The following is a 16,281-nucleotide window of genomic DNA, read 5'->3' as shown; positions in this document are numbered from 1 at the left end:
AAGAAGGAGAGAAAGGAAGAGAAATAAAAAAGGGAGATCAAATTAATTAAGGAAGAGTGGGGGGGGGGGGGGGGTAAATTGGGCTAAGTTGGTCTGAGATAAGAGGGAATTGGCTAGTCTATCGACTATGTCGGCTGACTCGAGAAAGTAAAGTATGAGTAATTGCTAAACCTATATATATATATATTTTTTTTTTTTATATTGCCGGTTTAGGAGTTGTCATAACGGCACGACCCTTTCCGTTATAACCGCTTGCGAGTTCATTGAATGCGAGCGTATGTTCGCACCAAAAGCTCTAGAATTATGAGACTCGAGAAGGCTTAGTTGGTAAGACGATGGACACCCTCCATGGATTGCCAATTTCAAATCGTGGACGGCTTGACTAATAAATTACCAGGAGCCTCCGAATACTAAGGCTAGCATATAGATAGTATGATAATTTGCGTGTGGATACCCAAGTATCCCTTCCACCGTTCCCTGAAGAGACTCATGGTGGCTTCCATCCTAGATGAAAGAGCCTATGGTGGGTGCTTTCCTCGCTTGCCGAAGTAGTAAGCTCGCGTGGATGGACTGTCTTCGACGCACGCTGGGCTGTTTTTGCGAGCAGCGAGATGGTCTGCACAGACGACGTGACATTAAATGGGTTCCCAAAGAAGAACGCTCGAAGCCTGCTAAGGATGAAGCCTCCATTTGTAGCCAACGGGTCTGCTTAGAGGAACGATGGTCAACGACCTTGACAAAGAGCGTGAGATAATGACTGCGTCAATTGGTATTCGCTGGCTGCACTCGCTGGAAAAATGCCCGAGACTAATATTCTGGAGGGCCTAATTCTTCCCACCATGGTGAGCCACTAAAAAAAGGGCTACGCTTCAAAGTAACGGCACTTCCGCCATATTGGTGCTTAAAATCACGGTGACCAGTTATTAGAAACTCAACTAAATTCGCGGCAAACAGTTTTCCGTCCCCCAGAAACGCTCAGAGAGTTCGCGGCAAAGCACGACGACGTTGCCTGAGTTTCCCAACACCGCATCTTGAGATGAGGGAGCTGCATTTTCAAATCGTAACGACTGCCAATTGCAACCGTCTTGCGCTGAGCACGAAAATGGCGGCGCGCCCACAAGGAAAAAGACCAAGGAATGGAGTGCCTATACTCTAAGATTGTTTACTGTCCCTGTACTCGCATTCACCTAAAAAAACCGCAAAAAAAGTCCAGTTTTACGCGGAACATTACCAATTTCCCACTTAATGTGTCGAATTAAGACATATGTCGGTGCATCCTAGATTAGCTTTACGTTATCCTATCAAGACGTACACACGTTTCAAACGTTAAAAGTATCGTTGCTTCCTGCGACAATCAAATCTTGTAGGAACTACTTTGCGCAGCGCATGAACACTACGCAAAACGTTACGTCGCATGACATGACGGGCTGCTTACCCTTCGCCGGACGCCGCAGTACAGCGGATCGTCGGGACCCGGGAAGAGGCTGATGCGCAGCGAGGTGTTCTTTGCCCCGGAGCCGTACGTGATGCAGGGGTCCCTGCGCAACTCCTTGGGGCCCCTGGGGTCGCTCGTGTCCCTCGTGTGGAGGATCCCGTCGAACGGCTGCTCCGTCAGCACCGAGATCACCATGAAGCCCTTGTCGCAGTTGGCCGTCACTGCGGGGCCGCGGAAACAGAGAGAGACAGAGTCCGTATCATCGTGCACGGAGAGAAATGGAGGAAGAGGAGGTAGAGCTCGCTTTGCGCCTACACACTAATTCCACCAATCGGAGCTCCGCGCGCTGACGTCACCGCGGGCTCTCGTTTCCTCCTCTCCCTCAGTGTCTCGCCGTATAAGCATTTTACCCGAAGCGACGCGAATCTCTCAAGTGAAATAATACCCCGCGTGCTCCATCTTTGCCGGGTTTTTTTTTCCCCCAGCAGAGGCCACGTCAGGCAACTCTAGGACATCAACCTAAACAGTCATCAACCACCGGCAGAAGACGATTGTCCCAAAGAAAAACATGTATCGGTTTGTATTGGCGCCTCTTCAGTTTAAAGCGGGCCTCGTACGCAAACAGCAACTACAATAAGGTGAACGACATAGGTAAAATAAGACATCTTGCAGTTATGCCAGCAGGAAAGGTTCTCACTCTCTTTTAAAACAAGAAAAAAAGAGAGAAAAAAAAAAAAAAAGAGCCACGGCAAAAGAAAAAGAAACGAAGAAAGTGGGATACAAAAGCCTGCACGTAGCACGTCAGAGATTTTTCTGCGGTCGAAAATTTCTCGAAGGAGGTATAAACACGTCGGTCTGGAAAGAGAAGTGTTTCGAGGCCGAGGTGACACTGACCGCGTTTCGTGGAGCGTTGTTCCTCTGTTTATTTTATTTTCCTGTTTTTCGCCCACTCGATTTTATTTCTTCAATGCTGGCCGAGTCGTATTAATACGTACTACAAATAATACGCGTGCACAAAAAAAAAAAAAAAAAAAGCTTTCGCGTGCGAGCGAGAAAAAAAAAATAGAAAATTGTGGCGATTGTGTACAATTGAGGCCGTATGGGCTTCTTAAATCACTTCTAATTCTTGTTTGAAAGTTTTCCTTTCCCACAAAAGGAACGACCAACCAACACTGCTTGCCGATACAACAAAACGCATTTGTTGGCGACCCTAACTATATTTAACAGAACCGTACGCTCACAAGCACGTTTTTGTTCGTCGCCAACTAGTCGCACTCAAGCAATTAAAAAAACAAATGTCGTTAACAAGGTGAAATGTCTGGGAAGAGTGTCTGTCATTTAGTCATATGGTAGGACTATACTCGGCGAGAACTTTCTGAGGCTATGCACTTAAATTTCTCGCTTTTCAATACACACACACACAAAAAAAAGAGATCATACATAAAGTGGATTTCGAGTATTGGTAACCATATGCTTTATTTCACGAGCCACAGCGGAGACTACAAACCGTTCCAGTCAATCTTGTGCTCAAAAACATGCTACGTGACCTACTGATATGGCTCGGCGACGCACGCAGCGTTAAGGCACATGCTAGATTTGCAACGTTTGAATTGGCTGGGACGGGTTCTAGCTTCGGCGGTAATTCCTTTTAGGATGAAACGGGGCATAGTGGGTGCTTACCTTCCCACGCAACTTCACAGAACGAAATCGAAAGGCGCTAGTGTGTCGCTGCTTGATGGGCAGAGGACAGTGCTGTGTTCGCTTCAGTCGATGAACGGGAACAGAACCCCATTCCTCATTATGTATTCTCACTTTTGGAATGTTTTTTTTTTTTTTTTTTTTTTAAATACATATTCTACTAGGAAACCGCGTTATCATTACATTTCGAGAAATGTGACTTTCGGTTACATTACATTCATGCAGCTGAGTATCATGTCCAGAATGCACCTCAATGCTGGCTGCCTCGAGGTCTATGCCCACTATCCTCGCAATCGGAGCCAATCGGAGCTCGACGTTCCGACGTCACGGCAACCCCCCGCGCAAGAAGCAGACGATGGAACTTGCGCTCCGTATAGTTTCAGTTGTCCCGCTTCCAGCGTGAGCTTGCTACCTTCGATGGTGATTCGGCGTCTCGTGAGCCTCGAGCATGCACGCGCAGCCAGAGCACGGTGGAAGGCAACGAGCGCACGCTGGAGGCTGGGCGTTCGATAAAGACGCCGGGCCCTTTTCATCTTTTCAAAGCGTATCGACAAAAAGTAGAAAAAAAAAAAAAAAGCCGTATTTTGGGGAACATTATACTGTCGAGAATATGTCGCGAATCCTGAAAAATAAGCAGGTGGTTTTTTGAAGGCAACTTTGTTTACTCGTGACTGACATTTGAAAAAAAAAAGTAGAAAGCTAGCGCACAAATTAATTTTCAATATTTACATGATTAAAAACAAAACAAAAAGCTTCCTTACTGCATCATAGGAAAGTAACGTTCCTTCAAGTTGCTTTTATGTGAAACAAATGTAAGTAGTCTACGTTTCAATGTACTACCGATTGAAAAAAAAAAAAATAATGGTGATATTTTTTGTCTTTTTTAAAGCGCGTAAGAATTGGTTCTTTTTTGTTTTTTTGTTTTAGCTTTGCTTTGCGCACAGTTGACTCGGGGTCACGAGTACCCAGCCTCAGGTGTTTTAACGAGATAAAAAGTTAGTGCTCGAATTGCATACCGACGCTAACCTACATTATGCGCACCGATGATGATAACTCGCGACGATAACTGCATTATGAATATAAACTCCCATAGTCACCGAAAACCTGCTCGAAATTATAGGGTGTGCCTCTTTCGACTTCCCAGGCCCGTGCAATGTTGTTTAGTAGCGCGTTATGTTCAGTCGCACGATAGTGGTGGCTCAGACGAATGCTCAAGCACCATTTAGGGGAGAGAGTTCGGGTTTATATGTCCGTGTGTTAGAATTAAACACACTTGGATCACTTATACGGATGCACTCTTCGTGTGGGATGTGGTCTCTGGGGTCAGCCTGTTCTCGTTTTCGGTTCTTAAATCAAACTGCCGAAGGCAATTATTTTATCATATAGTAATGAACAGGCACCTACGTTTTTTTTTTTTTTTTTCATAAATTAGTCTGAGAGGGATTATGCATGTACGTTTCGTATCTATGTTTTATCGCAATAAAATGCAATCAACTAAAATCTTCACCCGTATGAGGCAGCCTTAAAGGGACGCTAATCTAATAAAAACAATTCTTTTTATGGCGCAGTATTTACGCCTCAATTCCTTTGGATTAAGAACTACTCCCAAACTTGCTTTTATTTCATGACGTCGCGACCCCGAAACAGAAACACGTTTCGGAATCGCTTTAATGGGGACTTTTAGAAAACCATTACCGTGTTCCGCAAACTGCATTACCGGAGCCTTTAAATCATGCTTTTAAACGCGCTCCCCGCGGTCAAGGTATCACCCGGGCATGCGCTTAAAAGCATGCTTCAAAGGCCGGTAGTACGGTACGCAGAACACCGTAACGGTTTGCTAAAAATCCGTTTGAAGTCTCACACCGTAAATATTTTGCTTCGGATTTTTTTTTTTTTTTTTTAGGTACGACTTTTATTTGGGCAATTTCAAGATATGTTTTTTTTTTATTGTAATTTTGTGTGCTTTTTTTTTTTTTTGTACGTAACAAACTAAAACGAAATGTTTGAGCTAGTAATAACGTTTCACGTATCTGCTCACCTACTTTTGAGAAATTGAACCGCTACACCATCAAAACTTACCAGTTGGCGAAAATTCGGGTTCCACTTCTTGCTGACCCTTTTGTCCCTGCAAGGAAAAACAAAACAAAAGTGAACAACGGCTCCAATTTGAGGCGCGAGATAATTGGCACGTACGCTACTTGCTTCGCGACTATTGTTAACGGGAAAAAAAGTATTCACTTATTAGCACCACAAACACGGGTCTCCGCCCTCATAACTATGTCTACGACCGGACCGGCAAGAAAACAATCCCAAAGCGCACAAGGTGCGCGTACGACGGCTGCCCTTTCGCTTTCTCTCTCCCCCTACCTTTCCTTCTCTCTCTCTTCCCTATTATTTTAAATGCCGTCCTCATTCTTTCGTCGTAGTAATCGTCGTCGTAGTAACGCGCCCCACCCCCACAGTCCTTATCATATCTACGTGTCGGCCCCGAGCGGGTCGTTCAAGGTCACCGCGCTTATAACGCGCCGATATAAGGGCAGACTTATAATTAGGCCGTCGGGGCTCAATGATATATCGTAGGTGTATACCTGTCTGCGCATGCGCACGCAGACGCGCGGGAACGACGCGCAAGTAAAACGTGATTATCGCGCGTGAAGTGAAAAGAAATGAAACGAAGGATAAAAAGCAAAGGAACAGACGAGGAAGGAGAGGGGGGGAGGAAGATTTTTTTTAAAGAGGGGGGAGGGGAGGGGGCACCGTAATTGGTGCCCAACGTGGCGCGCCGCCGCACCTACTACGAATTTCTGTATTCGCCGCCAAACAAAAAGTACGGGAGTTGTAATTATTTTTTTCCGGGATGCCTGGAACTTTCGGCAGCTTTACGTAAAACAAAAATGAGTTCGAAAGAAAACAAAACAAAACAAAAAAAAAAGAATTTGAAAGTGGTTTTGTCTGCTGCTAAAACTGTGACGGCGAGGGAATATTGTTCACAATCCACACGCAGGAATGGCCGAAAACGTTCTTTTTACAAGGCGCGTAACTCATTTGACTTCCGGAATATGCGTCTCAACAAACTGAATCGGTTTCGACGATCACATATATCGTACAATGATCCGCTGGAAAAGGAGGATATTGCTATTTTGCCAGCAGTCACGTCAAGAAAAAAAAAAAAAAAACAAGACAAAAACAACAACAACAACAACGAAAAGAAAATTAGTGGGCTGAAGAGTTTTTGAGCCGCCATTGTATAGTTAAATCTTTGTAAAAGTCTTACTGGTTTTGACTGATTTTAACGAGCGCAGCGAGAGGTATTCCGTGTGGGGTTCACCGTGATATGTCTCGGAAAGTCGGTATGACGATAGGTCTGAGTGTTATGGCCACAGTCATCGGAATGATACCAATTGATCTTATCTCTTCGGCACTTTGTAGTTCTGGAAGTGTCGGCGTAATTTAAAGCTGCCGAGCTCTCCAAACCACCATGTATTCGCTGGCTTTTCCCCTGTCCGATCATGGAAGGTTACTGTCAGCGCTCGCACATCAGCAGTCGAAGCGTACACCCATTTTAAGGCCCCTACGCACATTTGCGTTTGAGAGCGTTCGAGTGCGTTTGACTGCGTTGCGTCGAGAAACGAAAGCGAGTCACCGGCACATCTGTGCTTCGTATGAAGCGTGGAATCCAATTCTAGGAATAGCTTGGCACGCAGCTTAAGATGCAGGGATGTCCTGGTTTCTCGCAGCCGCAACGCAGTCAAACGCAACTGTGCGTAGGGGACCTTATACATTTCATAACAGTTCGAAAGTCGAAGTACCCGCCGTAGGTACGGGCTGTTGCGGAATTCAGCCTAGTCAGCGCAAAAGGCGACCGGTGACCGGTCTGAAACTCCCAGCGAGTTATGCACTGGTCCCACGAAAGCGACAAACAGAAACAACTGGCACCGACAAGCCGCACACACGTGCAGCATGCACGCGGTACCTTTTGCAGGCTTGCATGTCTCTTGTTATAGCCTCTCAAATCACGAAAGACCCTGGTTTCAGGCTTGTCGTTGTCTTTTGTTTCTGTATGTCGCTCTAGTGGGACACGGGCATAAGGGCACTGCAGGATCGTGGGATAGCACCATTGCCTTCCCTGCCTATACTAGCCGGACACAAACAGATACTAACATACAGACCACCAAACCTTGCAAGATGATTGGATGATCGATCTAGGTTGTCATAGCAGTCACCATTTCGGTGCATTCAAATCTTCGAAAGGGTCCTTCTGAACCAGTCGCACCAAGATCGCTATGGAACATCATCGCACGGAAAACGTTCCTTGCCAATACAATCGTCTTCGGCGCTGTGCATGCAATCCACTTAGCTATCAGTCTTGCTCCCCTCCCAAGATATCTTACACTTGTATTGTTTTTCTTGCGTATATTTAAAAATAAGAATATATATATTTTTTTTCATGCCGCCAAGCACCGGTGCCGCATGTGGTGACGGTGCCAAGATACGCGCTTGTTTCGTCGGTCTGAGGATAACGAAATTTCGGTATTCAAGAAACGTCCCTACCCGCCACCAGCGAATTTACATCGGCTTACCAAGAATGGAGAGGTCGAGGAAAAATTGCGCATTTTATGAACCAAAATGGCAACCGTACGGGGAGTTTCTTGGCGCTACATTTCCACGATCCAGTGGCATTAGAAGGACTCGGGTCTTATAAAGCATAGGCATGGTCAAGCAAATAAAGGGTTAAAAAAAGTTTTAAGGTTAATTTTTCTTTCAAATACTTTGATTATGTCGATTGGATGAATCGATCCGATCGACATAATAGCTGCATTGCATCAATCGACCCAATGAAGTTATTTTTATTGGGACATCCTAGCCACATCAAGTAAGTCAAAAGCCTGACACTAGCAATTCAGTCATTGAAAGATTGTTTTATGCCACCGCCATAGGTAAGTAATCGGGTTCGCGTAGCACGGGTGCAGATGACTGGTGGGCATCTAACGCGCATCGCTCAGTGGCGATCGCAAGGGGGGATGCCGGTACTGGAAGAGGCAGGAGTTAGAATTCAACTCATAATCATTGCGTCTGCTGCGCGCGAGCAGCTCGTTCCAACTGCTGTTAAGCAAGCCGTCACATGCATACACGTTACTAAAAAAAAGAAAGAGTAACAAAGTATTGTTGCTTCTTTCTTCCTCAAATGCTCACTGGGTACATTATTGGTTACCGGGTCTCAAACTGATTATTTTTTAACGCAAGATTAACTTTTGTCGACACGAAGCGAGAAAATGCGGATGCGGTAAGACATTCAAACAATTTGCTAAATAATCTACCAAAAAAAAAAAAAGTTGTATACCTTGTTTGTATTTGAGCCCACTAACTGTAACTATTAGGAGCTTTGGGACTTAGTGAATGATAAGCAATGAGCGCTACAGTGTACTGTCCATCCTTGTGGGAGTCCGTCCTTCTTGGTCTTCTGAATTCACGCAAGTACAGAGGGAGTTCCCGAATGGGGACCAAATTAATCGAGAGTTTTTGTAGATCGCTCGGATAACTCCGATAACGACACCCGATACTCCGGCGCCGTTGTTGCGCGTGCATATAGTATCGTTATCGGGGACATCGGAGGTATCGGAACGATCTAATAAAACTCTCTGATATTGTGAGTCCCCCCCCCCCCCCCCCCCCCCAAGAAAAAAATGATAACAAAAATAGTAATCAAATATTTTTTTTTTTTGTTATTAGATCAAAAAAACAACTGAACACAGTTATCCACTCACGGTTCCCTTAGCGTATAGTAACTTCGTTACCAAAGAAATCAATCCGTAAACGTTTCATTACCGGGAAAAATCGTTTAGCCTATTAGTAACTAACTACTAACTATAGAAACTATAGTAACGATTAACTATTGGTAACAGTAACTCGTTACTGAAAAAGTAAGGAGTTATAAGTAACGCTTCTTAATCTGCCCAATACCACCGCGCACCGTTAGGGGCACAGGCCCTTCTCCTGAACAGCCCGTAGATTGTGCCCATTTAAGCGCTATACAAAATCAACGGCGCGTGGGAAAATGCGAAGCCTGCGATGACGAGCTGTCTCGGCTCCACATAAATAGCTACCCGTTCGAGTCGCTCTTCTCGACACGATAACAATCAGCGTGCTCTCGAGGCCAGTGGAGAAGTAAGAGTGACGGGGGATGAAATGAGTTGCCTGGAGGGGGTTCCACTTGTTTCAGACAAAACGAGGTGAGCACAACACGGACAGAAGAATAGCCTTTTTTTTTTTTTCTCCGTGACAAGGTCGCGCAAGAATAAAAACCACACGGTTCTCTTTGGGACCGTGTCTCGAGGCGGTTTGCCAAAACACAGGCATCTCGGACGGTCATGCCCATAACTCGCAATTGACTCGGCCGGGCAGAACAAAAATGGCCGCGCCCGCCTCGCTTCCTCCTCCTACATCCGAAGGATGGAATGACTCTATAGGGAGAGAAAAAAACAACATCGAGGCTAATAAGAGAAGGGACTGGATAAAACGGAACGCCGATCTCGTTCACCTTGTCGCGAGCGCACGTCCTTCATCATACCTCTCTCGCTCTTTCCGTTTCTCTTTTAGTTCTCTTCCCTTTCCTTTCACTCTATCCGACAGTCTGCATCTTTCTTTTTATGGTGTCATCTTTCTCTCGCAGCGTTTCCTTTCAGTCGTTTTTTTCTTCTCGCGCATCGATGTCCTTCCGTTTCCGTTACATTCCTTTCATTTCGCGATGTTTTGTTTTTGTTTTTTCGAACTCTTTTTTTTTCTTTCTCTCTTTCTTTTTGTCGTTTGGTCTCTCTATTGTGCATTTAAAGCGTAGTGTAGCGTAATAGGAAATCGTAAGCGCCACGAACAATTGCGCGAGGGTCACGCAAGAAGATAATAATAATTGCGTCGTGTGTACGTTTATACAGCCGGAAGTTAGTCCCAATGAGCATCTGGTGTCTCAGCTGTACATTAGCAATTTAGTCAGTGCAGTACAACCGCTAGCCTGGGGTCTTTAACGTGCACCACGCCGTGGTGGTACACGTCCGCACGCCAACATAATAAGATATACCTTTAGGGGAGACCGGAGAACAATTTTTGTTCAAGCGTTCCTGACCTTGAATTCACGTGTGATTTTCTGTTTCACGCACTAGGTTTCCGCAGAAATAAAAATGCCCCTTACGAGGCTGCTCCAACTGGGCGTCGGTGGCCGAGCGGGCTAAAGCACAGCCACAACCTATATACTGACAAAGCCTGGCAGATCGTCACGAGAAGCGGCCGCCGAAATGGAAAAGGTGGAGCGGCAGACAACGGATGAGAGGAGACCCACGTGACTGGCGCCCCACTGCGGCGAGACGCCGAAACACACTTCTCCCGAGCGAACAAGTGTGTTTCGGCTCTTCGCCGCTGCAAAAGCTGTGCGCTGACGTCCAGATTCCCCGAGAAATGACTCTTTGATGCTTTGTGCTAGCAGATCCTCGCGCTCCAAATCTGCGGTCGGGCACTCTATGGCTCCGTTGTCGAAGGGCCAGGCTTTGTGAGTATAGGGGAGGCTACGACACAGCACATCGAAGCGCGTGGTACGAAAGCTCGCGCTGCAGAACCCAGGCATCCTGGGCTCATTCCACACCCCTGCCCGTTTCGTTCTGGATGAGCATCGTATACCGACGTGCGGTCGTGTATTACTACTGCGTGATGCACGTTAAAGGTCCAAGACTGGCAATCGTGCTGCTCTGGGTACATGTCTAATCTGCAGCTGAGATACCAGACTCGCATTAAAACTGAATAACTTCACACACACACAAAAAGCAGTAACGAAGCAAACACACCTACACTAAATAGTCATTTGCGATGCATTTAAAGCACGTCACCAGAAACTCAGAATGTTGTCGTAGTCACGTAATAGAATTAGAAGACTACGGTTTGTTACTGCAACATCTGCTTCGTAGTAGATTTTACTCAGTGAATTCGTTCCGCACTCATATGATTAATTTTTGGGGAAGATAACACTTCCTCTCTATCTTTTGCGACAGACATAGCAACGTTTTTTAGTCCTTGATTGGCAGAAAGTTTTTTGTTTCCTCTCTACAAAGAAGCTTCCCCATTTTATCAATATAGGAGGCTTAAAGGGGAAACAGATACAAGATGTGCTAAATGTGACTCATAGTGATACTGTTCCATTAAATTAGTGCAACAAAAAAATTGTCAATGATAAAGAAAAGAAAAAAGCTACTGTTTTTGAAAAACACAATGAACAGCGATTTGAGTGAAATCGGCAAGTGAAGTTACGAGGAGTCGTCAAATTTAAATATGAAATGTTACTTTTTTTTTTTTTTTTTACATTTAGGTAGACATTTCATCTAATAATCCTTGAAACGACTAATATAAAGAATTCTGGTCAACGAGTTTCGACTGCAGGTAGACAAATACTGGAAGATGTAGCTTTTGTTTTAAAAAGTTTTTCTAGTCACAGATAAGTTTTTCAGGGTGGGCATCAATAGTCAGATAATACATGTTCTCACGCTGAAGTCAACGCACGCAAAGAACGTTACCCCTGATTAAACACGAAAGGTAATCAAGCTGTCAGTACATGGTTTGTAGTGCCTTTGTCGTGCATATAAACCAGTTTTACGCCAGGACAGTATAGTTACGCCTACTGTCGAGTTCATACAACGGTTTCATTAAATCGGATGCACATAAATAACCGCGTTTGCATAATGGAATACCCTCAAGCCAGCTCCATTCATCCACCGACCCCCCCCCCCCCCCCCTCCCCCCTCCCCCCATCTGCCTTTCCAACAGGTGTTGAGGAAATATGTGAAAACAAACTTCAGTCTGGTGGCGTGTTTCTGTCGTGATTCAGAACTCAATCTACGATCGACGAGAAAACTTGGACACACCGGACGAGTTAATCATCTACAGTTTACCAACTGTCACTTCTTTGGCGCAAATGAGTGGAATATATTTTCAGACCCCATCGTATCACAGGCTAACATCAAAAATATTTTGACGACAAACCACCTATAATATTATTGATATCAGGATTTAATTATAGACATCGAACGAGCTAATCACCTTTATTCTACCACCTGTGAACTCTTTGGCGCCAGTGAGTGGAATTTATGGTCAGATCCCAATTTGCCAAAGACAAACAGCAAAAGCACTTTACACCTATAGCTGTTGATATTATGATTAGTTTACAGTCATCGAACGAGCTGCTCATCTATATTCTACCAACTGTCAACTCTTCGGCGCCAACGAGTGTATACGTTATTGTCAGATCCTATTGTATCACAAACAAACAGCAAAAACATATTCACGACCTAACACCTATAATAGTATTGATATCAGGATCTGCTTACAGCTTGTTTATTGGATATAACCGTTTTAAAAGACTATCCTTCCTCAACTAGTCCACAGCAGCGAGACTGAAGGACTACTAGAGTATCTAGTCGGAGGAAGTTAATTGATCCTCATAAACTCCTCCATGTGCATCGCTTTTCGATTGAATAAGTTGATGGCCTCTGGTCCAAAACAATTTTATTTGACCATCACCGCCACTAGACCAGGCTAAAACTAGAAAAGGTAAGGATAACAAGACAAGCCCCTCCCACGAAGCTCTCTGTTCGCCATGACTGGCGGTTTCCTCCTCTCCACTCTCCTCTTACCAGGCGTTCTTTCTGTTAAAGTGGAAGGAGTCGGGGGCTTTGTGGGAGCAGCCTCTCGCACTATTCTTAACCTGCAACAGACCATGTATGGCTCTAGTCTTTGTTTTTAAAAGCCTACTGTATATATTTTTTTTTGTATTCATCATATAAGCTAAAGTTGTCATATTTTTTTCGGTTGCCCGCTTTGCGTGTGTAATGTCCGGCAACGGATTTGCAAGGTACGCGAAGTAAATAAGCGAATAATCGGAATATAATCATAGACTAAACACCCCACGCTGTGAGAGAACGAGGAGCGACACAACAGACGCTTGTGTCGGGTTTTTAGTCTATTATGTTCAGTCACCACCAGCTGGTTTGCACCCCAACTTTCTCTTCAGGGATGATACATGAAAGGCGTATGTATGCACGTATGTCAGACCATTACTTTCGCAAGTAATTCTTTTTCTACCTTTTTTTTTTTTTCTTCCTCTCTTCCCTTGTCTACCAGCTCCTCCTAGATGTTGCGGAAGGTGGCCGGCAGCAACACCGGCAGCAGCAAACACAGACAGCCCGAGAGGAGACAGGTCGGCAGAAGGCAGCAAATAAGCGACACCGGAAGAGTGTGCCTAGATTTTGGAGTGTCTCCAACCGCTCCATCGGCGGGATCGCGTGGCTCACGGGACGCATTTGCAGTTACCAGCTGTAAGGACCCGTGACAACAGCGACAATCGTCTCCGGGTTTTGCTCAGCCCCTCTGCGCGTTCCTCTAGAACGCCTGCGCGACCAGTCACAAGTAAAGCGTTACTTGATTCTGGTTGCCTTTTTTAAGGTAGCGAAGTAACAATCTAAACACTTTGCGAAAACGAAAACAAAAGTAACGAGTAACATATTTTTGTTAATTTTTGATGAAGTAACGAGTCACGTACTTAGTCACTTTTTTAAGCGTGTGAGGAGCAGCGGTATTTAGTTGCTCTTTTTTGAATAGCGTGTGCAGGACTGCGCGTGATCACTTGCGACCAATCTGACCAGGAGGCGTCCGCTGTCGCGTTGCAAAAGGCCCTCTTTGGTTAGAGCTGGTCCATCTCTTACATGTGGGATCTCTCTACCCGAGAAAGAAGAGGCCTACACCTTCCGCTTGACCGTCCGTGTCGCCGCCTTTTGTTTCCGGCATTGTTCCACGGCGGGGTTCGTGACCCAATTCCGCCGCGCCTTTCTCCCTCGTTTTTTTCCTTCCCCTCCTCGCCCTCTTTCTGCAACGCCCTTTCCCTCTTTCGGCGGAGTAACGGTCCATTGTTCGCGTGTCCAAGGAGCTGAGACGAAAGCCGCGCTCTTTTATTATTATTATTGTTTTTGTCTTTTGCTTAAGCCTTTTTTGTTTTTTGCAGCGCCGACGTGTGTTTCGGCTTCGAAGAGGCCCGCGGCAAAAAAACGTGTGCGGCCGTCTCTCACACCACCTCTGCACTGGTCTGCGAGAATGAATACCATCACCACTATCATCATCATCGGCTTATTTTAAGTGCTCGTGAACAGCCGAATCGCCTTCATTATGACGCACGTAAAACACGTCGAGATGTCGATGGCCGCTCAATGACGGTTCAGTGATGAATACAATCCCTACAAACGAATATCTAACATGTCAGTTATTATTTTTTTTTCGTTTAGATTTTTGAGATGATTCAATGAACTGCCATTTTTCCCACTAAGTACTCCATAAATAATAATAATAAATAAAAAAAAAAAACTCGCATATATACATAAAAAAAGTACACCTGTCCAACAATGTCACGTGTTTTGATATGCTTACCTCTGTTATATTCACACACTTTGCCACAGTGTACAGTCTTCTTTGAACACAATTACTGATCCTTCAGTGGTGGCCCGATCAGGGATACATTTCAACTCTCAATTTCTTTTTAGAAGCACGAGGACTAAAAGCGTGCGCAACCAGTACGGTTTCGTCCCCTCTGGCAATAAAAATCAATACAAAATCTTGGGAGTTTTACATTACTTTTTATTGTTCGTGGTGTGCTCAGGTTGATTAATTAGCTCCGTTGGGTGTGCTTCTCATCGCTCATTCCCTGCAACGAAGTAACAGACCTCGCGGTACTGCGTGCCTCGCTTCACCGCAGTGCATCCGCGTGCTAAGGGAAAAACACCCTTTAAGCGGGATGGTGCATTCGCACGGAAAAAGGAAGGAACTGGGTGAATGTTCATGTAAAAAAGAGATACTTGAAATTTCAAAATAATCTTGATTTGATGTAAATGAGCGTAATAATAGGTTTAACTACATGTGATGTTTCTTGTTTAGCAGCCCTTAATAGGCACCCAACTGTTGGAGGGCATCCACAGTCAATATAGGTTAAATAAACGCTAGTTGAGATATAGCCGTGAATTACCTTATCGGCCTCAGCGGAGGTATTTAAGCAGGAATATTAACTTCACACATTCTTCTGCGTCGGCGTCAATATTAAACTGCACGTGTAAAATGCCTCGATGTACGCAACCAAACAACACAATCCCTGTGGATTTAGGTGTCCTAAGTTGGGCAGGCTAACGCAGGGCTGTTGACACTGTGCTCGAGAGAAAATAAAAAGGTTATTTTTTGCTTTTACAGGCGCTTGAAACTGACTCCGTCCAATCACATGAATACAAAAGACACGAGGGGGCTTTTTTTTTTTTTTTGTGGGTGTAAAAGCAGCAGTGAGGCAGAGGAGGCCGCGGCTGTCATCTTAGATATAACATGAAGACAGTGACGCGAGCGGCGGGGAAACTTGGTCGCGCTAGCACGCGGAGGGCAGTCTCAACCATAGGTCGGCATTTTAGAGCCCCTTCATTCAAACAAAATCACGTCTCCAAATTCATACGCATTCACGTCACAAGGTACTCCAACCTTACAAAGTCACGGCCCTTCACATCCCGCCGTTCAACCGCGCCAAAACTTCATCCCCTTCACATCACGGCTTTCAAACTCCGCCGAGAACTCATCCCCTTCACATCACGGCGTTCAACCGCGCCAAGAATTCATCCCCATGACATCACCGCCGCCTCCGAATTCACGGAGTCATTCACCATCACATCACCGATTCCCGAAGTCATTCACCACCACCACGAATTCATCGGAATTCACCATCGTGAATTCATCGGAATTCACCATCACATCATGAATTCATCCGACGAATTCACCATCACTTCACGAATTCATCCGAATTCACCATACTTCACGAAGTCATCCGAATTCACCATCACATCATGAATTCATCTGAATTCACCATCATATTACGAATTCAACCGAATTCACCATCACATCATGAATTCATCCGAATTCACCATCACTTCACAAAGTTATTCACCATCACGGTCAACACGAATTCACCGGAATTCACCATCACATCATGAATTCCGCATAATTCATGAGGTCATTGAGGTTCATTCTGACTAAATTCGACTTCACGGCTGGTAGCCCTTCACGAGTTCGCAGTTCCTGCGGAATAGGACTGTGGC

The 16,281-nt window shown here is 45.1% G+C and overlaps 1 protein-coding gene across 1 annotated transcript in view; it reads right to left on the bottom strand.

Moving 5' to 3' along the window:
* Positions 1-16,281, bottom strand: part of LOC115328902 — a 111,728-nt gene that overhangs the window by 39,050 nt on the left and 56,397 nt on the right. Inside the window, exons 2-3 of the mRNA XM_040215277.3 lie at positions 5,213-5,258; positions 1,436-1,656 (exon numbers count right to left, since the gene is read on the bottom strand). Coding sequence (XP_040071211.1) covers positions 1,436-1,656; positions 5,213-5,258 — 267 coding nt within the window. The remainder of the gene's footprint in view (positions 1-1,435; positions 1,657-5,212; positions 5,259-16,281) is intronic.

This window comes from Ixodes scapularis, unplaced genomic scaffold (assembly GCF_016920785.2).
Source record: "Ixodes scapularis isolate PalLabHiFi unplaced genomic scaffold, ASM1692078v2 PGA_scaffold8__174_contigs__length_109621045, whole genome shotgun sequence".
In the NCBI taxonomy this organism is placed as follows: domain Eukaryota; kingdom Metazoa; phylum Arthropoda; class Arachnida; order Ixodida; family Ixodidae; genus Ixodes; species Ixodes scapularis.
This window is presented reverse-complemented; position numbering and strand designations above follow the sequence as displayed.